The 27,482-nt window shown below is 38.4% G+C and overlaps 1 protein-coding gene across 2 annotated transcripts in view; it reads right to left on the bottom strand.

The window, feature by feature from the left end:
- Positions 1-27,482, bottom strand: part of SGCG (sarcoglycan gamma) — a 288,542-nt gene that overhangs the window by 111,989 nt on the left and 149,071 nt on the right. For both annotated transcript variants that reach the window (XR_007515049.1, XM_049867160.1), the window contains exon 3: positions 22,684-22,785. Coding sequence is in view for 1 of the 2 variants with exons in the window: in XM_049867160.1 (XP_049723117.1) it covers positions 22,684-22,785 (102 nt within the window). In the remaining variant the exon portion in view is untranslated. The remainder of the gene's footprint in view (positions 1-22,683; positions 22,786-27,482) is intronic.

Below are 27,482 nucleotides of genomic sequence, written 5' to 3'. Positions count from 1 at the left end.
TCAAAATGCAAAGGCGTCTCACGTTTTCAAAATAATTTTTAAAATTTGCAGGATAATGCCTATGTTTTTTGAAATTTTGTTGGGAGTTAAAATGACTTTTCAAGCATATAAACGCTTTCTGAGTTATCATAGTCCTGAATGGGTGGTTTGTTTTACAGAAGTTTCATTTTGAATGGGTGGTTTGTTTTACAGAAGTTTCATTGGTTTTATATAAACCATTTTCTTCAAAAGGAATTCATTACAGTTTGGCTGTTGGATTCAGGTAAGTTTATAGTCCACTCAGAGGAAAGCAAATATTTTCCAGAGTTGTAGGGAATAATGTGTTCCTCAGAAGGAAATAAATTTCAGCAGCCCGCTGGAACTCTACCTAACATGTCAGAAAGTCTCTAACTTGCTTTGTGAAGCAGATGGCTCTATCAGCATCTTACATTTTTATCCAATGACATGACCTTAATTTTTCTTTACGTTGTCAGAAAATAACTAGCATGATTATAAGAAATAAGAATAAACCATTTACCAATAGTTTTAGTTTCCATCTTATTTTATTCTCCACACTATGAAGTAGGTACCATGACATCTAATATTTAGATGAGGAAATTGAATTCAGAGAGATGAAACTGCCGCTTGTTCAAAGTCATAAGCTAGTGACAGTTCTATGATTGGAACAGTCTTTATATGCCAACTTCCATGCTCGTTCCTACCATTTTCTTGGAGTACAGGACTGAGGTTAGAGCTTCAAGTTCCACTCCCATGCCTACACTAAGTAAGATCGTTCTGGGATTCACATGTGGTTATCTGACCCAATAGCCACGCCCAAAATCTTTTTCTCTTTCTGGTTTCCACTGTAGGGGCTCCAAACAACAACAAAAAAAACTAAACCGTGTTGTTGTCAAGTTGATTCCCACTCATAGTGACCCTATAGGACAGAGCAGAGCTGCCCCATAGAGTTTCCAAGGAGCAGTGACATTTTTGGTTAGCAGCCGAGCTCTTAACCACTGCACCACTAGGGTTCCACTGTAGGGGTTGGGAAAGTTAAATGCTTAGTCAACCTCATTAGTCATTAGTGAAATACAGATAAAAACCACAATGAAATATCACTTTATGCCCATTAGTTGGCTATTTAAAAAAAAAAAAAAGAAAGAAAGAAAGAAAAGGATGTTTGGAGAGGATTTAGAGATATCGGAATACTCATACATTGCTGACGGGAATGTAAAATAGTGCAACCACTGTGGAAAACAGGTGGTTCCTCAAAAAATTAAACATAGATTTCCTCAAAAAATTAAACATAGAATTACCATATGACCCAGAAATTCCACTGTATTTTGTACCCACAAGTACTGAAAGGAGCAACTCAAACAGACACATATATACCAATGTTCACTGCAGTATTATTCAAAATACCCCAAAAGTGGAAATAACCCAAGTTCCCATCAACAGATGAACTGATAAAATGTGGTATGTACACACAATGGAGCTATAAAAAGAAATGAAGTTCTGACACCACCACATGGGGAAACCTTGAAGACATTATGCTAAGTGAAATATGCCAGACATAAAAGGACAAATATTGTATGATCCCACTTATATGAAATATCTAGAATAGGCAAATTCATCAAAACAAAAGATTAGTAGTTCTTAGGGTTGGGAGAAGGAGAGAGTGGGAGGGTGTGATGGTTAAGATTGTGTGTCAACTTGGCTGGACCATGAGTCTCAGTGTTTATATGTGATCACTCCCATGATGGGGTCTGCTATGAGTAGCTAATCAGTTGAAAGGGAGTTTCCTTGGGGGTGTGGCCTGTATCCAAATATAAGCAGATGTTCTGGCTTTTTGCTCTCTCTGGGTCCTGTGGCTGCCTCTTGTTCATCTGACCTCTGGTTATTGGAACTTATGCTATCAGCTTATATGCCAATCTTGGGATTCATCAGTCTTAACAGCTTGTGAGTGGAGCCCTGATCTCCATCCTGCCAAACTTGGGTTTGCCAGCCCCTGTGGCTATGTGAATCAGGAGAAGCCTCCATCCTAATTCACAGACTTGGGATGTTCCAGATTCTACAACCCTGTGAGCCATTTCTTTGATATAAATCTCTCTCTCTATATATTTATATGCCTTACTGGTTTTGGTTCTCTAGAAAACCCAGCCTAAACTGAGGGGAAGAAAGATTCAAGTATATGTCACTTACAAAAAGCCCACCTTAATTGAAATGATGTGAAAAGAATATGCTGTATTAACACTAATTAAAATAAATTTGGAGGAGGCGGAGCCAAGATGGCGAACTAGGCAGACACTACCTCGGATCCCTCTTACAACAAAGGCACGGAAAAACAAGTGAATCGATCACATACATAACAATCTACGAACTCTGAACAACAAACACAGATTTAGAGACAGAGAACGAACTAATACGGGGAAGCAGCGATTGTTTCCAGAGCCTGGAGCCAGCGTACCAGTCAGGTACGGCACAAGCACAGAGAGCTGCTCCACCCCCCTGAACTAACCCCGGGAGGGAGAACAGCCAGTTCCGCGGGCGGTGTGGGACGCAGCCGGTAGGAGAAGTCCCCGGGAGGCAGTGACAGGTCTTGGAGCAGGAAGAGCAGCATCCCAGCCGGGGAACCGTCTCACCGGGATTTGGACTGGACGCAGGTACGGCATAAACACGGAGAGCTGCTCCACCCCCCTGAACTAACCCCGGGAAGGTGCCCAGCTGGGTCGCGCGGGCGGTGTGGGACACAGCCGGTAGGAGAAGTCCCCGGGAGGCAGCGACTGGTATTGGAGCAGGGAGAACAGCGTCCCAGCCGGGACACTCGGTCACGGCACAAGCACAGGGAGCTGCTCCACCCATCTGAACTAACCCCGAGAGGGGGCCCACCTGGTTCGCGGGGGTGGCACGGCCACGCGGCTGGAGGGACAAGAAGTCCCCGGGACGCAGCAACTGATTTTGGAGTCGAGAGTGCACCGTCCCAGTAGGGGAGCCTTGACGTTGGGCGTGGGGCTGGAAGCGGAGGATCTGACCGTGACTCCAGCGGGCCAGACCACCCGGGGGCAATCTCCACACAGCCAGCACACATAGGCGACGCGCCCGCGGGAATCTCAGATATAATAATCATTCCAAGCAAGACAAGCAACTCTGGCTATATTCTGAGGTGCTACTCTCCTATCTCTCTGTTCCCTCCCCCACCCTCCCCAGGCGGCTTCATTAACATCCGAATAGCCTGAGCCAGAGAGAGAACTCTGATAGGGGTCGGACTGCATTTTTTTTTTAGTGGATTTTCTGGAAAAACTAGTTTCCCAGTGATGGCTCGGAGACAACAATCCATATCAAACCACATAAAGAAGCAGACCATGACAGCTTCTCCAACCCCCCAAACAAAAGAATCAAAATCTTTCCCAAATGAAGATACAATCCTGGAATTATCAGATACAGAATATAAAAAACTAATTTACAGAATGCTTAAAGATATCACAAATGAAATTAGGATAACTGCAGAAAAAGCCAAGGAACACACCGATAAAACTGTTGAAGAACTCAAAAAGATTATTCAAGAACATAGTGGAAAAATTAATAAGTTGCAAGAATCCATAGAGAGACAGCATGTAGAAATCCAAAAGATTAACAATAAAATTACAGAATTAGACAACGCAATAGGAAGTCAGAGGAGCAGACTGGAGCAATTAGAATGCAGACTGGGACATCTGGAGGACCAGGGAATCAACAACAACATAGCTGAAAAAAAATCAGATAAAAGAATTTAAAAAAATGAAGAAACCCTAAGAATTATGTGGGACTTTATCAAGAAGGATAACTTGCGAGTGATTGGAGTCCCAGAACAGGGAGGGGGGACAGAAAACACAGAGAAAATAGTTGAAGAACTCCTGACAGAAAACTTCCCTGACATCATGAAAGACGAAAGGATATCTATCCAAGACGCTCATCGAACCCATTTTAAGATTGATCCAAAAAGAAAAACACCAAGACATATTATCATCAAACTCACCAAAACCAAAGATAAACAGAAAATTTTAAAAGCAGCCAGGGAGAAAAGAAAGGAATCCTACAAGGGAGAATCTAAGAATAAGTTCAGACTACTCAGCAGAAACCATGCAGGCAAGAAGGCAATGGGATAACATATACAGAACACTGAAGGAGAAAAACTGCCAGCCAAGGATCAAATATCCAGCAAAACTCTCTCTGAAATATGAAGGCGAAATTAAGATATTTACAGACAAACACAAGTTTAGAGAATTTGCAAAAACCAAACCAAAGCTACAAGAAATACTAAAGGATATTGTTTGGTCAGAAAACCAGTAATATCAGATATCAGCACAACACAAGGTCACAAAACAGAACGTCCTGATATCAACTCAAATAGGGAAATCACAAAAACAAATTAAGATTAAATAAAAAAAATACACATAACAGGGAATCATGGAAGTCAATAGGTAAAAGATCACAATAATCAAAAAGAGGGACTAAATACAGGAGGCATTGATCTGCCATATGGAGAGCGATACAAGGCGATATAGAACAATACAAGTTAGGTTTTTACTTAGAAAAATAGGGGTAAATAATAAGGTAACCACAAAAAGGTATAACAACTCTATAACTCAAGATAAAAGCCAAGAAAAACGTAACGACTCAACAAACATAAAGTCAAACACTATGAAAATGAGGATCTCACAATTTACTAAGGAAAACGCCTCAGCACAAAAAAGTATGCGGAAAAATGAAATTGTCAACAACGCACATAAAAAGGCATCAAAATGACAGCACTAAAAACTTATTTATCTATAATTACCCTGAATGTAAATGGACTAAATGCACCAATAAAGAGACAGAGAGTCACAGACTGGATAAAGAAACACGATCCATCTATATGCTGCCTACAAGAGACACACCTTAGACTTAGAGACACAAACAAACTAAAACTCAAAGGATGGAAAAAAGTATATCAAGCAAACAATAAGCAAAAAAGAAGAGGAGTAGCAATATTAATTTCTGACAAAATAGACTTTAGACTTAAATCCACCACAAAGGATAAAGTGTCTCAAGTGTCCACCCGATACAAATAGCTCACTCTTCATCAGCATCTCTCTCCTACCTGCTGTCCAGTCCCTTCCATGTCTGATGAGTTGTCTTTGGGAATGGTTCCTGTCCTGGGCCAACAGAAGGTTTGGGGACCATGACCGCCAGGACTCCTCTAGTTTCAGTCAGACCATTAAGTATGGTCTTTTTGTGAGAATTTGGGGTCTGCATCCCACTGATCTCCTGCTCCCTCAGGAGTTCTCTGTTGTGCTCCCTGTCAGGGCAGTCATCGGTTGTGGCTGGGCACCATCTAGTTCTTCTGGTCTCAGGATGATGTAGGTCTCTGGTTCATGTGGCCCTTTCTGTCTCTTGGGCTCATAGTTATCATGTGACCGTGGTGTTCTTCATTCTCCTTTGATCAGGTGGGTCGAGACCAATTGAAGCATCTTAGATGGCCACTTGTTAGCATTTAAGACCCCAGATGCCACATTTCCAAGTGGGATGCAGAATGTTTTCATAATAGAATTATTTTGCCAATTGACTTAGAAGTCCCCTTAAACCATGGTCCCCAAACCCCCGCCCTTGCTCTGCTGACCTTTGAAGCATTCAGTTTATCCCCGAAACTCCTTTGTTTTTGGTCCAGTCCAGTTGAGCTGACCTTTCATATACTGAGTGTTGTCCTTCCCTTCACCTAAAGTAGTTCTAATCTACTAACTAATCAGTAAAAAACCTCTCCCACCCTCCCTCCCTCCCCCCCTCGTAACCACAAAAGTATGTGTTCTTCTCAGTTTATACTATTTCTCAAGATCTTATAATAGTGGTCTTATACAATATTTGTCCTTTTGCCTCTGACTAATATCACTCAGCATAATGCCTTCCAGGTTCCTCCAAGTTATGAAATGTTTCACAGATTCGTCACTGTTCTTTATCGATGCATAGTATTCCATTGTGTGAATATACCACGATTTATTTATCCATTCATCCATTGATGGACACCTTGGTTGCTTCCAGCTTTTTGCTATTGTAAACAGAGCTGCAATAAACATGGGTGTGCATATATCTGTTTGTGTGAAGGCTCCTATTTCTCTAGGGTATATTCCGAGGAGTGGGATTTCTGGGTTGTATGGTAGTTCTATTTCTAACTGTTTAAGATAACGCCATATAGATTTCCAAAGTGGTTGTACCATTTTACATTCCCACCAGCAGTGTATAAGAGTTCCAATCTCTCCGCAGCCTCTCCAACATTTACTATTTTGTGTTTTTTGGATTAATGCCAGCCTTGTTGGAGTGAGATGGAATCTCGTCATAGTTTTAATTTGCATTTCTCTAATGGCTAATGATCAAGAGCATTTTCTCATGTATCTGTTAGCTGCCTGAATATCTTCTTTGGTGAAGTGCATGTTCATATCCTTTGCCCACTTCTTGATTGGGTTGTTTGTCTTTTTGTGGTTGAGTTTTGACAGAATCATATAGATTTTAGAGTTCAGGCGCTGGTCGGAGATGTCATAGCTGAAAATTCTTTCCCAGCCTGTAGGTGGTCTTTTTACTCTTTTGGTGAATTCTTTAGATGAGCATAGGTGTTTGATTTTTAGGAGCTCCCAGTTATCTGGTTTCTCTTCGTCATTTTTGGTAATGTTTTGTATTCTGTTTATGCCTTGCATTAGGGCTCCTAAGGTTGTCCCTGTTTTTTCTTCCATGATCTTTATCGTTTTAGTCTTTATGTTTAGGTCTTTGATCCACTTGGAGTTAGTTTTTGTGCATGGTGTGAGGTCTGGGTCCTGTTTCATTTTTTTGCAAATGGATATCCAGTTACGCCAGCACCATTTGTTAAAAAGACTATCTTTTCCCCAATTAACTGACACTGGGCCTTTGTCAAATATCAGCTGCTCATATGTGCATGGATTTATATCTGGATTCTCAATTCTGTTCCATTGGTCTATGTGCCTGTTGTTGTACCAGTACCAGGCTGTTTTGACTACTGTGGCTGTATAATAGGTTCTGAAATCAGGTAGAGTGAGGCCTCCCACTTTCTTCTTCCTTTTCAGTAATGCTTTACTTATCCAAGGCTTCTTTCCCTTCCATATGAAGTTGGTGATTTGTTTCTCCATCACATTAAAAAATGACATTGGAATTTGGATCGGAAGTGCATTGTATGTATAGATGGCTTTTGGTAGAATAGACATTTTTACTATGTTAAGTCTTCCTATCCATGAGCAAGGTATGTTTTTTCACTTACGTAGGTCCTTTGTAGTTTCTTGTAGTAGTACTTTGTAGTTTTCTTTGTATAGGTCTTTTACATCCTTGGTAAGATTTATTCCTAAGTATTTTATCTTCTTGGGGGCTACTGTGAATGGTATTGATTTGGTGATTTCCTCTTCGATGTTCTTTTTGTTGATGTAGAGGAATCCAAGTAATTTTTGTACGTTTATCTTATAACCTGAGACTCTGCCAAACTCTTCTATTAGTTTCAGTAGTTTTCTGGAGGATTCCTTAGGGTTTTCTGTGTATAAGATCATGTCATCTGCAAATGGAGATAATTTTACTTCCTCCTTGACAATACGGATGCCTTTTATTTCTTTGTCTAGCCTAATTGCCCTGGCTAGACTTCTAGCACGATGCTGAATAAGAGCGGTGATAAAGGGCATCCTTGTCTGGTTCCCCTTCTCAAGGGAAATGCTTTCAGGCTCTCTCCATTTAGAGTGATGTTGGCTGTTGGCTTTGTATAGATGCCCTTTATAATGTTGAGGAATTTTCCTTCAGTTCCTATTTTGGTGAGAGTTTTTATCATAAATGGGTGTTGGACTTTGTCAAATGCCTTTTCTGCATCCATTGATAAGATCATGTGGTTTTTGTCTTTTGTTTTATTTATATGGTGTATTACATTGATGGTTTTTCTAATTTTAAACCAGCCTTGCATACCTGGTATAAATCCAACTTGGTCATGGTGGATTAATTTTTTGATATGTTGTTGAATTCTATTGGCTAGAATTTTGTTGAGGATTTTTGCATCTATGTTCATGAGGGATATAGGTCTGTAATTTTCTTTTTTTGTAATGTCTTTACCTGGTTTTGGTATCAGGGAGATGGTGGCTTCATAGAATGCGTTAGGTAGTATTCCGTCATTTTCTATGCTTTGAAATACCTTTAGTAGTAGTGGTGTTAACTCTTCTCTGAAAGTTTGGTAGAACTCTGCAGTAAGCCATCCAGGCCAGGGCTTTTTTTTTTATGAGAGTTTTTTGATTACCGTTTCAATCCTTTTTTTGTTATGGGTCTATTTAGTTGTTCTACTTCTGATTGTGTTAGTTTAGGTAGGTCGTGTTTTTCCAGGAATTCATTAATTTCTTCTAGGTTTGCAAATTTGTTAGAGTGCAATTTTTCGTAATAATCTGATATGATTCTTTTAATTTCAGTTCGGTCTGTTGTGATGTGGCCCATCTCGTTTCTTATTAGGGTTTTTTGTTTCCTTTCCTGTATTTCTTTAGTCAGTCTGACCAATGGTTTATCATTTTTGTTAATTGTTTCAAAGAACCAGCTTTTGGCTTTGTTAATTCTTTCAATTGTTTTTCTGTTCTTTAATTCATTTAGTTCAGCTCTAATTTTTAGTATTTGTTTTCTTCTGGTGCCTGATGGGTTCTTTTGTTGCTCACTTTCTATTTGTTCAAGTTGTAGGGACAGTTCTCTGATTTTGGCTCTTTCTTCTTTTTGTATGTGTGCATTTATCGATATAAATTGGCCTCTGAGCACTGCTTTTGCTGTGTCCCAGAGGTTTTGATAGGAAGTATTTTCATTCTCGTTGCATTCTTTGAATTTCCTTATTCCCTCCTTGATGTCTTCTATAACCCAGTCTTTTTTCAGGAGGGTATTGTTCAGTTTCCAAGTATTTGATTTCTTTTCCCTAATTTTTCTTGTATTGATTTCCCCTTTTATGGCCTTGTGGTCTGAGAAGATGCTTTGTAATATTTCGATGTTTTGGATTCTGCAAAGGTTTGTTTTATGACCTAATATGGGGTCTATTCTAGAGAATGTTCCATGTGCGCTAGAAAAAAAAGTATACTTTGCAGCTGTTGGGTGGAGAGTTCTGTATAATTCAATGAGGTCAAGTTGGTTGATTGTTGTAATTAGGTCTTCCGTGTCTCTATTGAGCTTCTTACTGGATGTCCTGTCCTTCTCCGAAAGTGGTGTGTTGAAATCTCCTACTATAATTGTGGAGGTGTCTATCTCACTTTTCAGTTCTGTTAAAATTTGATTTATGTATCTTGCAGCCCTGTCATTGGGTGAATAAATATTTAATATGGTTATATCTTCCTGGTCAATTATCCCTTTTATCATTATGTAGTGTCCTTCTTTATCCTTTGTGGGGGATTTAAGTTTAAAGTCTATTTTGTCAGAAATTAATATTGCTACTCCTGCTCTTTTTTGCTTATTGTTTGATATATTTTTTCCATCCTTTGAGTTTTAGTTTGTTTGTGTCTCTAAGTGTAAGGTGTGTCTCTTGTAGGCAGTATATAGACGGATCGTGTTTTTTTATCCAGTCTGAGACTCTCTGTCTCTTTATTGGTGCATTTAGTCCATTTACACTCAGCATAATTATAGATAATTTATGTGTTCAGTGTTGTCATTTTGATGCCTTTTCATGTGTTGTTGACAATTTCATTTTTCCACTTACTTTTTTGTGCTGAGACATTTTTCTTTGTGAATTGTGTGCTCCTCATTTTCATAGTATTTGACTTTATGCTTGCTGAGTCGTTACGTTTTTCTTGGTTTTTATTTTGAGTTATGGAGTTGTTATACCTCTTTGTGGTTACCTTAATATTTTCCCCTGTTTTTCTAAGTAAAAACCTAACTTGTATTGTCCTATATCGCCTTGTATCCCTCTCCATATGGCAGTTCCGTGCCACCTGTATTTAGTCCCTCTTTTTGATTATTGTGATCTTTTACATATTGACTTCAATGACTCCCTGTTTTGAGCATTTTTTTTAATTAATTTTAATTTGTTTTTGTGATTTCCCTATTTGAGTTGATATCAGGATGTTCTGTTCTGTGACCTTGTGTTGTGCTGGTATCTGATATTATTGGTTTTCTGACCAAAAAATTTCCTTTAGTATTTCTTGTAAAAGTGATCTATACATTTAATGCAATTCCGATCCAAATCCCAACAGAATTCTTCAATGAGATGGAGAAACAAATCACCAATTTCGTATGGAAGGGAAAGAGGCCCCGGATAAATAAGGCATTCCTGAAAAAGAACAAAGTAGGAGGCCTTACTTTACCTGATTTTAGAACCCATTATACCACCACAGTAGTCAAAACAGCCTGGTACTGGTACAGCAACATCAACAGATACATGGACCAATGGAACAGAATTGAGAATCCAGACATAAATCCATTCACATATGAGCAGCTTATATTTGACAAAGGCCTCAAAACAGTTAAATGGGGAAAAGACAGTCTTTTCAACAAATGGTGCTGGCATAAGTGGATATCCACTTGCAAAAAAATGAAACAAGACCCATACCTCACTCCATGCAGAAAAACTAACTCGAAATGGATCAAAGACCTAAATGTAAAATCTAAAACGATAAAGATCATGGAAGAAAAAATAGGGACAACATTAGGAGCCCTAATACATGGCATAAAGAGTATAGAAAACATTATAAAGAATGTAGAAGAAAAACTACATAACTGGGAGCTCCTAAAAATCAAACAATTATTGTCACCCAAAGACTTCCCCAAAAGAGTAAAAAGACTACATACAGACTGGGAAAAAAGTTTTTAGCTATGACATTTCTGATCAGTGCCTGATCTCTAAAATCTACACAATACTGCAAAAACTCTACTGCAAAAAGACAAATAACCCAATTAAAAAACGGACAAAATGCATGAATAGACACTTTACTAAAGAAGACATTCAGGTAGCTAACAGATATATGAGGAAATGTTCACAGTCATTAGCCATTAGAGAAATGCAGATGAAAACTACAATGAGATTTCATCTCACTCCAACAAGGCTGGCATTAATCCATAAAACACAAAATAATAAATGTTGGAGAGGCTGCGGAGAGATTGGAACTCTTATACACTGCTGGTGGGAATGTAAAATGGTACAACCACTTTGGAAATCTATATGGCGTTATCTTAAACAGTTAGAAATAGAACTACCATACAACCCAGAAATCCCACTCCTCGGAATATACCCTAGAGAAATAAGAACCTTCACACAAACAGATATATGCACACCCATGTTTATTGCAGCTCTGTTTACAATAGCAAAAAGCTGGAAGCAACCAAGGTGTCCATCAACGGATGAATGGCTAAATAAATTGTGGTATATTCACACAATGGAATACTACGCATCGATAAAGAACAGTGACGAATCTGTGAAACATTTCATAACATGGAGGAACCTGGAAGGCATTTTGTTGAGTGAAATTAGTCAGTTGCAAAAGGACAAATATTGTATGAGACCACTATTATAAGATCTTGAGAAATAGTATAAACTGAGAAGAACACATATTTTTGTGGTTATGAGGTGGGGAGGGAGGGAGGGTGGGAGAGGGTTATTTACTGATTAGTTAGTAGATAAGAACTACTTTAGGTAAATGGCAGGACAATACTCAATACACGGAAGGTCAGCTCAAATGGACTGGACCAAAAGCAAAGAAGTTTCCGGGATAAACTGAATGCTTCAAAGGTCAGCGGAGCAAGGGTGGGGGTTTGGGGACTATGGCTTAAGGGGACTTCTAAGTCAATTGGCAAAATAATTCTATTATGAAAACATTCTCCATCCCACTTTGAAATGTGGCATCTGGGGTCTTAAATGCTAACAAGCGGCCATCTACGATGCATCGATTGGTCTCAACCCACCTGGATCAAAGGAGAATGAAGAACACCAAGGTCACACGATAACTATGAGCCCAAGAGACAGAAAGGGCCACATGAACCAGAGACTTACATCATCCTGAGACCAGAAGAACTAGATGGTGCCCAGCCACAACCGATGACTGCCCTGACAGGAAGCACAATAGAGAACCCCTGAGGGAGCAGGAGATCAGTGGGATGCAGACCGCAAATTCTCATAAAAAGAGCAGACTTAATGGTCTGACTGAGACTAGAGGAATCCCAGTGGTCATGGTCCCCAAACCTTCTGTTCGCCCAGGACGGGAACCATTCCCGAAGACAACTCATCAGACTTGGAAGGGACTGGACAATGGGTTGGAGAGAGATGCTGATGAAGAGTGAGCTACTTGCATCAGGTGGACACTTGAGACTGTGTTGGCATCTCCTGTCTGGAGGGGAGATGGGAGGGTAGAGAGGGTTAGAGGCTGGACGATTGTCACGAAAGGAGAGACTGGAAGGGCTGACTCATTAAGGGGAGAGTAAATGGGAGTATGGAGTAAGGTGTATATAAGCTTATATGTGACAGACTGACTTGATCTGTAAACGTTCACTTAAAGCTCAATAAAAATTATTAAAAAAAAAAAACTACAATGAGATTTCATCTCACTCCAACAAGGCTGGTATTAATCCAAAATCACAAAATAATAAATGTTGGAGAGGCTGTGGAGAGATTGGAACACTTCTACACTGCTGGTGGGAATGTCAAATGGTACAGCCACTTTCGAAATCGATTTGGCTCTTCCTTAAAAAGCTAGAAATAGAACTATCATGCAAACCCATGTTTATTGCAGCACTGTTTACAATAGCAAAAACATGGAAGCAACCAAGGTGCCCATCAACAGATGAATGGATAAATAAGTTATGGTATATTCACACAATGGAATACTACGCATCGATAAAGAACCGTGAAGAATCTGAGAAACATTTCATAACATGGAGGAACCTGGAAGGCATTATGCTAAGTGAAATTAGTCAGAGGCAAAAGGACAAATATTGTATAAGACCACATTATAAGAACTTGAGATATAGTTTCAACTGAGAAGAAAACATTCTTTTGTGGTTACGAGAGGGGGGAGCGAGGGAGTGTGGGAGAGGAACATTCACTAATTAGATAGTAGATAAGAATTACTTTAGGTGAAGGGAAAGAGCACACAGTACAGGGGAGGTCGCACAATTGGACTAAACCAAAAGCAATGAAATTTCCTGAATAAACTGACTGCTTCGAAGGCCAGCATAGCAGGGGCAGGGGTCTGGGGGCCATGATTTCAGGGGACATCTAAGTCAATTGGCATAATAACATCTATTAAGAAAACATTCTGCATCCCACTTTGAAGAGTGGCGCCTGAGGTCTTAAACGCTAGCAAGCAGCCATCTAAGATGTATCCATGGGTCTCAACCCACCTGGATCAAAGGAGAATGAAGAACACCAAGGACACAAGGTTATTACAGCCCAAGAAACAGAAAGGGCCACATGAACCAGAGACTACATCATCCTGAGACCAGAAGAACTAGATGGTGCCCGGCTACAACCAATGACTGCCCTGACAGGGAACACAACATAGAACCCTTGAGGGAACAGGAGAGCAGTGGGATGCAGACCCCAAATTCTCATTAGACCAGACTTAATGGTCTGACTGAGACTGGAAGAACCCCAGTGGTCATGGTCCCCAGACCTTCTGTTGGGCCAGGACAGGAACCATTCCCGAAGCCAACTCTTCAGACATGGATTGGAAGGTGGAGAGTGTTAGAAGCTGGCAAAAAGGACATGAAAAAAGAGAGTGGAGGGAGAGAGCAGTCTGTCTCTTTAGGGGGAGAGTAATTGGGAGTGTGCAGCAAGATGTATATGGGTTTTTGTGTGAGAGACTGACTTGATTTGTAAACTTTCACTTAAAGCACAATAAAAATTATTTCAAAAAAAGAAATCAAACAATGTATTGCATTGGGCAAATCTGCTGCAAAAGACCTCTTTCAAGTTTTAAAAAGCAAAGATGTCACCTTGAGGAGCAAGGTGTGCCTGACCCAATTCATGATATTTTCGATCACCTCATAGGCATGTGAAATCTGGACAATGAATAAAGAAGACCAAAGGATTGATGCCTTTTAATTATGGTGCTGGCAAAGAATATTGAATGTATTATGGACCATGAGAAGAACAAACCAGCCTGTCTTGGAGGAAATGCAGCCAGAAATGCTCCTTGGATGCAAGGATGGTTTGACTTTGTCTCACCTACTTTGGACATGTAATCAGAAGGGATCAGTCCACAGAGAAGGACATCATGCTTGGTAAAGCAGATGGTGAGAGAAAAAGAGGAAGACCCTCAACGAGATGAACTGACACAGTGGCTGCAACAATGGGCTTAAACATAACAATGATTGTGAGGATGGTGTAGAACCCAGTAGTGTTTGGTCCTATTGTACATGGGATCGCTATGACGATTTTCAGAAGTATATCACCAGGTCTTTCTCCCCTCTGTCTCAGTATAGAAGCTCCACTGAAACCTGTCCACCATGGGTGACCTTGCTGGTATGTGACATACTAGTGGCATAGCTTCCAAGCATCATAGTAACAATGCAAGCCATCACAGCATGACAAACTGGCCTTTATATTTGCCTTCGAAATTACCTTCACTGAAGATCTTTACTTCTTCATACAACTTTGAATTATTATCTAGATTTTTCAACTTTTAAGCTTGATGATTCACTTTAGCATTTCTTTTGGCACAGGTCTTGTAGTAATGAACTCCCTCAGCTTTTGTTATCAGGGATTTAGATTTAACCCTTATTTTCAAGGGTAGCATTGCTGGATACAAGATTCTTGGATGACAGAGTTTTTTTTTTTTTTCCTTCCACAACTTTGAATATATTGTTCTAATGCCTCGTGGTATCCATGATTTCTGAGGAGAAATTAACACGTAATATTGGGCCTCCCTTGTAAGTGACAGTTCACTATTGTGTTGCTGCTTTCAAAACTTTCTTATTTTTGATTTTTGACAGTTTGGCTATAATATGTCTTGGTGTGGATCTCTGTCTTTGGTTTATCCTGCTTGGAGTTGAGCTTCATAATGCGCAAACTGATTTCTTTGAACAAATCTGAAAATTTTTTGGCCAGTATTTCTTCAATTTTTTTTTTCTGTCCCTTTTTCTTTCTTCTCTCCTCCTGGGACTTCCATAATGCATATATTGATCTTTTACTAATGTCCCACAAATCTCTTATGGTCTGTTCATTTTTCTTTAATCTTTTTCCTTCTGTTTTTCAGACCAGACCATTTCAAATGTCCTATCTTCAAGTTCACTGACTTTTTCTTCTGCCAGCTCAAATCTGTTGTTTAACCTCTCTGATGAACTTTAAATTTCAGTTAATGTACTTTTAAGCTCTAAAATATCATCTGGTTTCTTTTTATAATTTCTCTCTTTGTTGATATTCTTATTTTGTCCATTTATTATTTTCTTGATTTATTTTAGTTGTTTGTCCATATTTTTCATTTAGTTCTTTAAGCATATTCAAAAAGCAGTTGTTAAAATCTGTATTTAGTAGGTCTAATGTCTGATCTTCCTTGAGGATGGTTTCTGTTGATTTAGTTTGCTCCTGCGAATGGACCATCCATCTCTGTTTCTCTGAAAGTCTTGTAATTTTTTGTTGAAACTGAGACATTTAAATAATATATGATGAAACCTGGGAGAGTTGGAACTTGATGGGACTACCTTGTTTTTCTGGGTCTTGTAAGTTTTCCTTCCACCTTTGACAGTGTGCAGTCTTATCACTTTTCTTTCACTTTTTTTAGTGGAAAATATTTGAGTTTTCATCCTTTGACAGGTTCCCAACTTACACAGGTTCTGACTTGCAGGTTTTACTCTAATATGTAGTAATTGTATAATAATGCATAATAATATAACAAGGTAGTTATAGAACTCAGGTTCTCCCCCTTCCTTGAGGTTTGCTACATTTTCTTCTTTCTCCTTTCCTCTCTTTTTCTATTGTTGAAGGCTGTGGTAGTCTGTTAGCTTAGTGATTTTTCTGAACTTTTTGCTGCAGATATAAATGGAAAAAAAAAAAAACTATCAGAAAAGAGCAATGCAAAAAAATGGCTCTATGCTGAAGCAATCCCTATCCATGCTTATGCTAAACTGGCAGATCCACCCAAAGAGGAAGATTAGAATTACCTCAGGTCTTTTTGGGCATGTGTCTTTGCCTGGGCATACATGTGGATCTCTGAATTATACACTTGGGTGTCTTTAAATGCCCTATTTTCCAAGAAAATTCTCTCCCCAGAGTTTTAGCCTGGAGCCTTATTCACCCTCAGTTGTCTCTTACAGCCTCAGACTCCTCAGTTCACTTCACAGTGCCTCAGGTTATGCCTGCCTGTCCTCTTTTATGTGTGAACTCCAGGAGGACAAAAAAGAAACAAGCACTTTGCTTTAGTCCTTTAGGTAGTCACTTGACTGGTTTGAACAGGCAGACATTACATTTTGTTAATAAAGTGCATGTTGTTCACTCCAGAACCAGACTGAGCTCCCAAACTGGAAATGAAGCTGCCGAGTATGGATGAGGGTGGTACTCAAGCCAGGATCAGGAAAAAAAAAAAAAAAAATCCCAGAGTGTATCTACTGTTCAGCAAGCCTTTGTGAAGTTCCTGTGACCCTCAACTCTTCATCATAGGTTCAGAAAGGCTATTGCTGTTGTTTTCTGTTTGATTTTTCTGAAGGAGGATTGAAATGTGGAATTTCTTTCTTTACCATCTTGATTCTGGTGCTCTCTGAATCTTGTTTTTTTATTCAATCTGACAATATCTGCCTTTTTATTGGTGTGCTTAGAGAATTTATTTTTAATGTGACTATTGATATGGCTTGGTTTAAATCTCCCATATTCTATTTGTTTTCTTTTATTCTGTTTCCTCTTTGTTCCGCCTTTCCATCTCCTTTTTGATTAATTCAGTATTATTTATGATTTTATCATCTTAGTTCACTTATGAGCTATACTTTTTTCCCAGTGTTTACTTTTGGATTTATAGTATACATCTGTAAATTATTATGACCTACCTTCAAAATTTTATGCCACTTCATGTATAAGAACATAATAACAATATACTCTCACTTCCTTTCTCATGTCCTTTGTTTCAGTTATGCATTTTACTCTTACCCTTGTTATAAATTGCAGTTTCTTGTAACTATTCCTGATTTCAGTGTTCAATTATCTTCTAAAATGGTTTAAATAAAAAATATTTTATAATTACCCACACACTTACCATTTCTATTGTTTCTCATTCATTTGTGTAGATCTAGATTTCCAGCTGGTATCATGTTTATTTTGCCAAAAGTACATCTTTTAATACATCTTGCAGTGCAGGTTTGCTTGTAGTTAAAAAAAAAAAATTAGCTTTTGTATGTCTGATAGAAGTATTTTGACTTTGTTTTTGGAATATATTTTTTCTGGGTATAGAAAGTTTTTTTTCTTTTCTTTTAGTACTTTAACAATGTTGCTTTGTTAATTTCTAGCTTGAATTGTTCCTGATAAGAAATCTGGTGTCATCATTTCTTTTGTTCCTCTCAGAACTGGGGTTTTTTTTTTTTATATAATGTGCCCTTTTACTCTGACTACTTTTAAGATTTTCTTTTCATTTCTAGGTTTGAGCAACGTATTTATGATGTGCTATGATGTTATTCTTGTTTCTTTTGCTTGGGTTCATTATCTTTGATCTGTGAGTTTATAGTTTTCATCACATTTGAAAAAATTTGCACATTTTTTCCAGTAATTTTTGTCCTCACTTCTATCTGCTCTCCTTTGAAGATTTCATTACATGTATATAAGGCCTGTTGACATCATTTCTTAAGTCACTAATGCTTCAGTATTTTTTTTCCTTTGTTTCATTTTGGATAGTTTTGATGGCTATGTCTTCAAGTTCACTGATCTTCCCTTCTGCTGTGTCTAGTCTGCTGTTAATTCCTTTTTTAAATCACAGACATCATATTTTTGATCTCTAAGAGATCACTTAGGATCTTTGACTCTCCACCTTTCATGCTTCTCATTAACATGCTCATACTTTCTTCTACCTTTGTGCATACGGGAGTTATAGTTTTCTTGAGCTTTGTTCTGGGACACTGTTAAATCACTTAGAAAATTATGAGACTTTCAAGAGTTTCTTTTAAGCTTTAAAAGATGGGACCAGAGCAGTATTTATTCTAGGGGTGATCTTGTGTCACTAATGATCCAATACACCTCTGAGTATTTTTGCTAATGCCTCATGAATAATGAGGTTTTACCACTCTGCCTGGTGGGAACATAAACTATTCTCAACCCTGTGTGAACCCCAGGAATTGTTTCTTCTGTTCCTTTTGAGTAGCTATTTCCTTAGCTTCTTCACACAAAAGCACTGATAAATATGTACTCATAGACTTGGACTGGGGGGAATGAATGGAGAGTGAACCCTCTATGGTCTTTGGAGCTCTGTCAGTGTACTGCTCTCTAAGGTATTCTATGGCACTCTACACTGTTAACTGTATCTGCCTTGGTTCCCCTGGGCTTGTCTCCTTAACTCAGGGAGACCCCCTGCCTCTGCTTGAGTTCCCTCTCCCTGCACCATGGCCTGGCAACTCTCCTGAGATGATCCTTAGGTGCATCTCTGTTGTTTCAATTCTCTCAGGGATGTCTGAGTGTCTTAGTTATCTAGGGCTGCTATAACAGAAATACCACAAGTTGATGGCTTTAAAAAAGGAAATTTTTTTCTTTTACAATCTAGTAGCCTAGAAGTCCAAATTTAAGGTACCAGCTCCAGGGATGGCTTTCCTTCTCTGTAGTCTCTGGAGGAAGGTCTTTGTCATCAATTTTCCCCTGGTCTAGGAGCTTCTCAGCAGAGGAATCTCAGGTTCAAAGGACATGCTCTGCTCCTGGCATTGCTTCTCGGTGGTACAAGTCCCCCTGTCTCTCTGTTTGCTTCTCTCTTTTATGTCTCAAAAGATATTGGCTTTAGACAAAACCTAATCATTAACAACATAACTGCCACTAATCCCATCTCATTAACATCATAGGGATAGGATTTACAACACATAGGAAAATCACATCAGATGACAAAACAGTGGCCAGTCACAGAATACTGGGAATCTTGGCCTAGCTAAGTTGACAGATATTTTAGGGGGACACAATTCAATCCATGACGCTGAGCTGCCCATTGTTCAATATTTGGAAACAATTGTTTAATTTTTTTTTTTTCAAGATTTTTTAGTTCCTTAACGTGTGAGGGTACTTCCTTGCCTATTTCTCTGAAGTGGAAGTCTACACTATAATGCCTGTTTTGATTTTATAATTTCTTGTTCTTTTAACGATAATTTTGTCTCTTTTAGATATTCTGTTTGAGAATCTTAAATGTGACTTTGCAATCACCTTCAGATTCGTTAACTATTTTTATTTTGTTGGAAGTCAATTCCCTTATTTAGAAGTCTATTTTGTATCTTTTTTAGATGAAGTTTCCTTTGTGTGATTTGCAATTTTAGTTTTCATCTTCACCTTCTGTGGCTGTATTTTTCTTTCTACACTTACTCCAGCCTGTCTAAAAGTTTTGATATTGTTTTCATTCAATAGCCAGGGTCTCTCAGTCTTAGAATGGTGATCCAGGGCTCATATTTTCAGTGATATTCAGGTCCTGTCCTGGCATCTCTGCTGCTTCAGCAGTAGTTGCAGCTATTTTTGCCTCTTATCACTATTTCTTGCACAAGGCCTGGGTAGAGGGCCCATCCATGTAGAGGCCATTTTGGTCTCTGTTACTCTGAGGACATTGGATTTAAGCTACCTGTGTTTAAGAGCTATGGCTCCTAACTAAAAGCCTGGCATTTCGAATCCACCATGTTCTCCTTGGAAACCATATGGGGCAGTTCTACTCTGTCCTTACAGGGTCTCTATGAGTCAGAATCGACTTGATGGCAACGGGTTTGATTTTGGTTCGCCTCTTGCCAACCAAAACTGTGAATCTTATAGACAATTATTTCATGTAAAGCTTTACCAGAGTCTTTCTTTTTATTTTTGATCAGAGTTATATATTTTTAAATGAAATATTTTTATTTTGTGAGATATAGCTGCTATGTGTTTGGGCTCATGGGGTGGGTGGATGGGTTTAAACCATGAACTCAAATCACAATCCTGACTGGACTTCATATTTTACTTTTGAAGGGTTACCAATTAAATTAGTTGTTAGAGGCCAGAGTAGCATGTTGAATTACACTTATGATGAAGAAATTCTCTCAGCTCTGCAATATAGATGAATGAATTATGTGTAAAAATCTACAAGTTCATAAGTTATTGCTTTTCTGTAATTTTATGGAAAATTCCTTTCTAGATTAAACTTGGAAAATAAAATTTATAAGTAATATATCAGTGCCTACAGAAACTGCAAGGCGTAATTTAGTTCAGTAACTCCTATTAGAAAGTCCTATTAGTTCCAAAATACTGTACAGCTCTGTTATCACATAATATTATTCAAAATGCTTCTGTAATTTTATGTATTGGTTGACATATTCCATTAACTCAATATTGTAAAACTTTTGCATGTGATTATCTGAAACATTTTGTAATACTTTGCTCCTTGTTTTTATTTTTAAATAAGTGTACTGGAGATGAAAAAGGCTGATAAGATATAACTAAAAATAATTATTCATTTCAGAATGTTAAAGTTGCTATGATCGAGTCACCTGATTTCAGTCACCAGGCCATTCTACCAGTCTGAACTCTTCCAAAATATGGTGAGGGATTAGCCAACATGTCTCTGAAAAAAAAAAAAAAAGGCTGAATTCTATTATTTGAATTCTTAGTTTGTGAATTCTTAGTTTCCCTTTATACCAAAGTTTATGTTATTTCCCTATGTCGCCCTGTGATGGGGGTATCTGACACACTTTAATGCCATCATGATTAAGCCTATTACCTGAGTAAGCTCCCAGAATCAGGCTCTTACAAAGGTCAGCCTACGATGTTCCAGGTCATGTGCCTGACTCTTTCCCCAACTAAGATATTCCCAGAAGTAACATAAAGTGCCTAATAACTACTTTGTGCTTTGTATTCACTTGGATTTCTCTTTTGCAGTCAGTATTTATGTGTACATTGTTAGTACCGTTTGATGATTGTTCTGATGTTTATTTTAAGAGTATATTTTATCTCTCTAACAAGACTGCATGCTTCTCAGTACATTTATGTGTACATTGTTAGTACCGTTTGATGATTGTTCTGATGTTTATTTTAAGAGTATATTTTATCTCTCTAACAAGACTGCATGCTTCTCAGTAGCAGGCCTTTTGTTTCCTTTATAATTCCTGGTTGTTATTGATTGAATTGTGTCATCCCAAAATATGTGTTGGAGTTCTAACCTCTATACCTGTGGAAGGAGTCCTGGTGGTGCAACCATTAAGTGCTTGGCTACTAACCTAAAGGTTGGCGGTTTGAACCCACTTAGCTGTTCCGTGGCAGAAAGACCAGGCAATATGACCCTGTAAAGATTACAGCCTAGAAAACTCTGTGGAGCAGTTCTACTGTGTCATATGGGGTTGCTATGAGTGGGAATCGACTTGACAGCACACAACATACCTGTGGATATAATATGATGTAATGTAATGTAATGTAATCACCATCCACCATGTAATCTAAAGTAATGTAATAACCTTCCATAGAGCAATTTAATGTAATCACTTTCTATAATACAATTTAATGTAACCACTTTTCATAATGCAATGTAATATAATGTAATCAATCGGTCAGCTGAAGCCATGACTGTGTAGGGTGGGTCCTACACCCAATCACTTCTGAGTTAAGAGCAGCATAGACACAGACTTACACACAGGGGAAAGACAGATTCCAAAGAACACCAAGAAATGCCAAGAAACTCCCTGGACAACTGACAATGAAAGACCTTCTCCTAGAACCATGCCCTGAATTCAGGTATCTAGCTTCCTGAGTTATGAGAAAATAAATTTCTGTTCTTCAAAACCACCCACTTGGGATATTTTTGTTAAAGTAACACTAGGAAACTAAGGCATTATATGGAGCTCTGAAGAGGGGTGATACTGAAATATCTTTTCATAACCAGAATTACGGAAGAAAAATGAAGAGTGAGTTCATTGAACAACTTGTAAATTATGGTTGGATGAAATTTTAACATTTTATTTAGATAATACCATTTATCAATAATCTAGCAGAACTATACTATAAAATTCATAGTATCACAAAAGGAAAAATAGAAGAATATCCCAAATATTGTGCTTGACTATATTTGTATTTTATTATTGCTGTATTTTTTATAAATTCATGGGAGTAAATGAAGATAATATTGAGGCATACTTACAATTATTTAATGCTGGTTTTTAATCTACTCTTGGAGAATCCTGCTGGATCATAACCTGTAATTAGCATAATTAGTGCAGAACATATACTACGAAACTATTTTCTTTCCAAGCTCAGATAATTTTAAATGCTTTAAAATAAGTGGAGTGAAATAACTTTGTGCTGATGTTTTTGGTGAAGGTTCTCATTTCTAAAACCTTTAGTTTATGAGGGTCCAAATTACTGAGGATACAGAATTCAGACTTGAAGCACATGAAAACGGGGCTTCTTAAGAATGTAATATCAGAAATAGGTTCCACAGCCTAGTCAAACCTTTAATGAAAAACATATGAATGTTGGCACATGTATATACTCTAAGATAGCTCCTGAAAATATATATATCAAATTTCTGTGTTTAACCATTATTGTTCATAAAGCAAAATTATTTGAATATTTCATTATTTACTTACCATTCTGGAGTGTATTTCTTTGGCATACAATGGGAATAAAAATTCTGATTCCCCTTCCAGGCGAAGTCCATCTTTTGTTACATGCAAATGACCCATTCCCATCTGTTGAAAAGATGAGACAATAGAGGAGTTTTTAAAAAAATTTTTTATTGCTCTCATTTTTCACTTTCTCTTAGTATCAACTTAAATTAGACAAGTGTTTTTATAGATTTCCTTACAGGTACTTTTCTCTATTTCTCCTAAATACCTTACTTAAAACTTTAGTTGTTTTTGTTCAATATTCAGTATCTTATTAAAAAAAAAAATCTTATTAAATACTGTGTAAATACAAGGGACTATTTAGAAAATATATATATGATTTAAAGAATCATTTTACAACAGATACCCGAGAAACCACTGCCCAGTTTAAGAAAATAAATATTACTATAAATCTAACACTTTTAAATTATTTTAAAAAATTAAAATATAATGAAATTGACCTTTTGGGGGGCATACAGTTCAAGGAAGGAGCCTTGATGGTATAGCAGTTGATTGCTTGGCTGCTAACTGAAATGTCAGTGGTTCCAACCTAGCAGCTGCTCCACAGGAGAAAGACTTGGCAATCTGCTTCCATAAAGATTACAGCCTTGGAAACCCTATGGGGCAGTTCTACTCTGTCCTATAGGGTCACTACGAATTAGAATTGACTCGCTGGCAATGGGTTTATAGTTCTATGAGTTCTAACACATGAATAGAATTGTGTAACCAACATCACAATCAGGATATTGAATAGTGCCACCACCCCAAAAGTACCCTAAATACATTTTTAAAGGCTTTAAGTACATCATTTCAGTTCACTTCTTAAGTGAAAAGCAATATAGGAGAATGTAGAGTTCTATTCAAAGTGCCTGCTATCAGGGAGTTTACAATAATGAAGAGTTACCAGACATAATTCTGGACAGCACGATGACATGCATGCTATTAAATCTTGTGAACATTTTCCAAACCTCATTCCTTTTAAACTCTCAGCAGCATCCAGCACTCTTGCCCCTGTCTCCTTGGAACATTGTCTTCCCTTGATACTGTGCTATTCAAGATTTCTTCCTACTTCTGTATGCATTTTCTCAGCCTCACCATTCTCTCTCAAGCCTTTGAATGCTGGTGCCCTCAAAGCTCAGTCTTAGGCTCTGTCTCGTGATGACTCCAGAGTGGTACCCTCAGCTCCCACTACTGTCTCTGTGCAGAAGACTCACATTTTTATCTGCTGCTTAGATTCTCTCTTCTGAGCTCCATACCCAGTTATATGGTTGCCCACCTGCTATCCCCTTTCCACTGTCTCAAAAACTCCTTAATTCAAGAAATTGAGTTTTGATCTTCTATCTTTTTCAGGATAGAGGGAAAAGAGGATTTAAAAAAAAAAGGGTGGGAGAAATGAAACAAAGACATCAAGGACATTTTATACAGTGACATGTGAATTTACAGTACAGAGATAATAGAGGGAGTTGAGGTGAAGTGGTTCCCTACATCCCTACACATACCCCAATTAACATTGTAGGCGAGTAACCCACTTATATCCAAAGGGGATCTGCTTAACTTTCCCAAATTACCCATGTCTAGGTGGGCATGCCATGGCTCAGGTATCAACAGGTGTGTTGCCAGCTCAGGTTAGGTCCTGGGTTCATGTCAATGCTGCCTCTGGCTCCCACTGTGCTGCCCAGAGTTGGAACAACTCCACCAGTTGTGCTGTATTAGCCTTCACTGCTGCTCGGCTATTTTGGGCCTGCCCATCAGTTCTGTTGCTGTTTCTCTCAGTCTTCATTGTTATCCGCTCAGTGTTACAGCCCTTGACCTGTATTTTGTTGTTGTTGTTAGATGCCATTGAGTCAGTTCCATAGTGACTGTATGTATAACAGAACAAAACACTGTCCGATCCTGCACCGTCCTCACAATCCTTGTTATGCTCGTGCCCATTGCTGCAGCCACCTTGTCAACCCATCTTGTTGAAGGTCTTGCTCTTTTTTGATGACCGTCTATTTTATCAAGCATGATGTCTTCTCCAGGGACTGATCCCTCCTGATAACATGTCCAAAGTGTGTGAGACAAAGTTTTGTCATCTTCACTTCTAAGCGGCATTCTGGCTGTACTTCCTCCAGGACAGATTTTTTTGTTCTTCTGGCAGTCCATGGTTTATTCAACATTCTTCGCCAACACCATTATTCAAATGCATCAATTCTTCTTCGGTTTTCCTTAGCCAACGTCCAGCTTTTGCACGTATACGAGGCAATTGAAAGCACCATAACTTGGGCCAGGCACACCTCAGGCCTCAAGGTGACATCTTTGCTTTTTTAACACTTTAAAGAGATCTTTTGCAGCAGATTTTCCCAACACAATACATCATTTGATTTCTTGACTGCTGTTTCCATGGGTGTTGGTTGTGGATCCAAGTAAAGTAAAACCCTTGACAACTTCAGTCTTTTCTCTGTTTACCATGATGTTGCTAATTGGTTCAGTTGTGAGGATTTTCGTTTTCTTTATGTTGAGGTGTAATCCATAGTGAAGGCTATGGTCTTTGATGTTCATCAGTAAGTGCTTTAAGTCCTCTTCTCTTTCAGCAAGCAAGGTTGTGTCATCTGCATACGGCAAGTTGTTAATGAGTTTTCCTCCAATCCTGATGCCCCAGTCTTCTTCATGTACTCCAGCTTCTTGGGTTTTTTGTTCAGCATACAGATTGAATAAGCTTGGTGAAAGGATATCACCATGACACACACTTTTCCTCATTTTAAACCATGCAATATCCCTTTGTTCTGTTTGAATGACTGCCTTTTGATCTGTGGACAGGTTTCTCATGAGCACAATTAAGTGTTCTGGAACTCCCATTCTTTGAAATGCTATAGATAATTTGTCATGATCCACACAGTCGAATGGCTTTGCAAAGTCAATAAAACAGGTAAACACCTTTCTAGTATTATCTGCTTTCATCCAATATCCATCTGACATTAGTAATGATATCCCTCATGCCACATCCTCTTCTGAAGCCTGCTTGAATTTCTGGCAGTTCCCTTTCAATGTACTGCTGCAACTGTTTTTGAATTATCTTCAGGAATATTTTATTTGCCATTGATATAAATGATATTTTCCATATTTCTGCATTCTGTTGGATCATCTTTCTTGGGAATAGGCATGTATATGGATCTCCTCCAGTTGGTTCACCTGGTAGCTGTCTTCAAATTTCATGGCACATACAAGTGAGTGCTTCCAGCTTCTATGATAATATGCTTCTATAGTATTACAGCTCTTTTATTGGGTCTAGGATGTTCTCAGTGCAGTGATCCGGGTTCCAAAGTACAACAACTTCTCCAGGCTCTTGTTGATCAGGATGTCCCCCAAAGCCTCCCCCAAAATCACCACTTCCTTGTCAACTTCTCACTCAAGCTTCAGAAAACAGAATTGCCACATTGGAGTAAATGAAAGAAAAAAAAAAATCTTTCAGATGAAATAAGGTTTGCTGGGAGTCACACAAATTTTATACGTCATGCAGAAGCACTCACACTGGGAGGCCTAAATTAAACAAGGAGAATTGTCAACTCTTCAAGTCAAGATACAAGAAATAAGGCAGGAAAGAAGGCGGGGGATTGGCTGTCTACATAGAAAAACTCCTTGTCAGTTTTGAAGAGGGGCTTTCCTAGCAAGATTGCAAAACCAAACAACCCTCTCAGGTGAACTGCAAAACTGACTAATCACTTGGTGAATTGAAAAATGACCAATCCTCCCAGGCAAATTGCAGCTGAACAAATCACTTGGCAGATTGCAGCCCGAACAATTACTTTAGGAGAATTGCAAAGCCAGGGCCAGAAAAGCCACATACGAGAAACCCATTGTATAGCATTTTATGTTTTATTTTAAAAATTTACACTGATATAAAAATTAAAAATAGTGCAATATCCTATGATCTGACAATAACGTTTTTAATAAAATGACCTTTTGAGTTGTGGTATCAATGTCAAAGCCCTATATGAATTTTATGACTCTAAGAAAATTTTAAGAATTTAAAAGATGCATGATTTAATTGAGGTCATGTGTTCACTGTTAAATAAAAATTAGAATAATTTATATTAGGATGCTTTTGTGAGCTGTATTTTGACCCCAAAAAATATGTTCAAGTCTAATCGCTGGTATCTGCGAATGTAACATTATTTGGAAACAGGGTCTTTGTAAACGTAATCAAGTTAAGATTGGGTCATTACTGGATTAGGATGGTCCCTAATCCAGTGACTGATATACTTTAAAATGATGGAAATTTGGGCACACAGAGACACAGGGAAGATGGCCTTATGAAGACAGAAGGAGATATTGGAGTGATGCATCTACAAGTCAAGGAACACTAAGGATAACTGGCAGACACCAATAACTAGAAGAGGCAAGGAAGGATCTTCCCCTAGAGCCTTCAGAGAGTGCATGGCCCTGCCAAAAACTTGATTTCAGGCTTCTGGCCTCCAGAACTGTGAGAGAATAAATTCCCATTGTTTTAAGCCACTGAGTTTGTGGTACTTTGCTACATTAGCCCTAGAAAGCCAGTACAGATTTTGGTATTGAGAGTGGGGTGCTGTTGTAACAAATACCTATAAATGTGGAAGTGGCTCTGGATTGGTTAATTGGTAGAGCCTGAGAGAGTTTTGAATCTAACCATCATGTGGCCAGTGATTGACTGGGCCCTGAAACACCAAGATCCATTATATACAGCATGTTGCTATGCTAGGTGCTTAGTATACACATTTTTTAATAGTTATTACTTTAGTTTTCACAAGCCTTGGAAGATAAAT

This window comes from Elephas maximus, chromosome 23, assembly GCF_024166365.1.
Source record: "Elephas maximus indicus isolate mEleMax1 chromosome 23, mEleMax1 primary haplotype, whole genome shotgun sequence".
NCBI lineage: Eukaryota > Metazoa > Chordata > Mammalia > Proboscidea > Elephantidae > Elephas > Elephas maximus.
The sequence above is the reverse complement of the archived record's forward strand: the minus strand, read 5'-3'. Positions and strand labels throughout refer to the sequence as shown.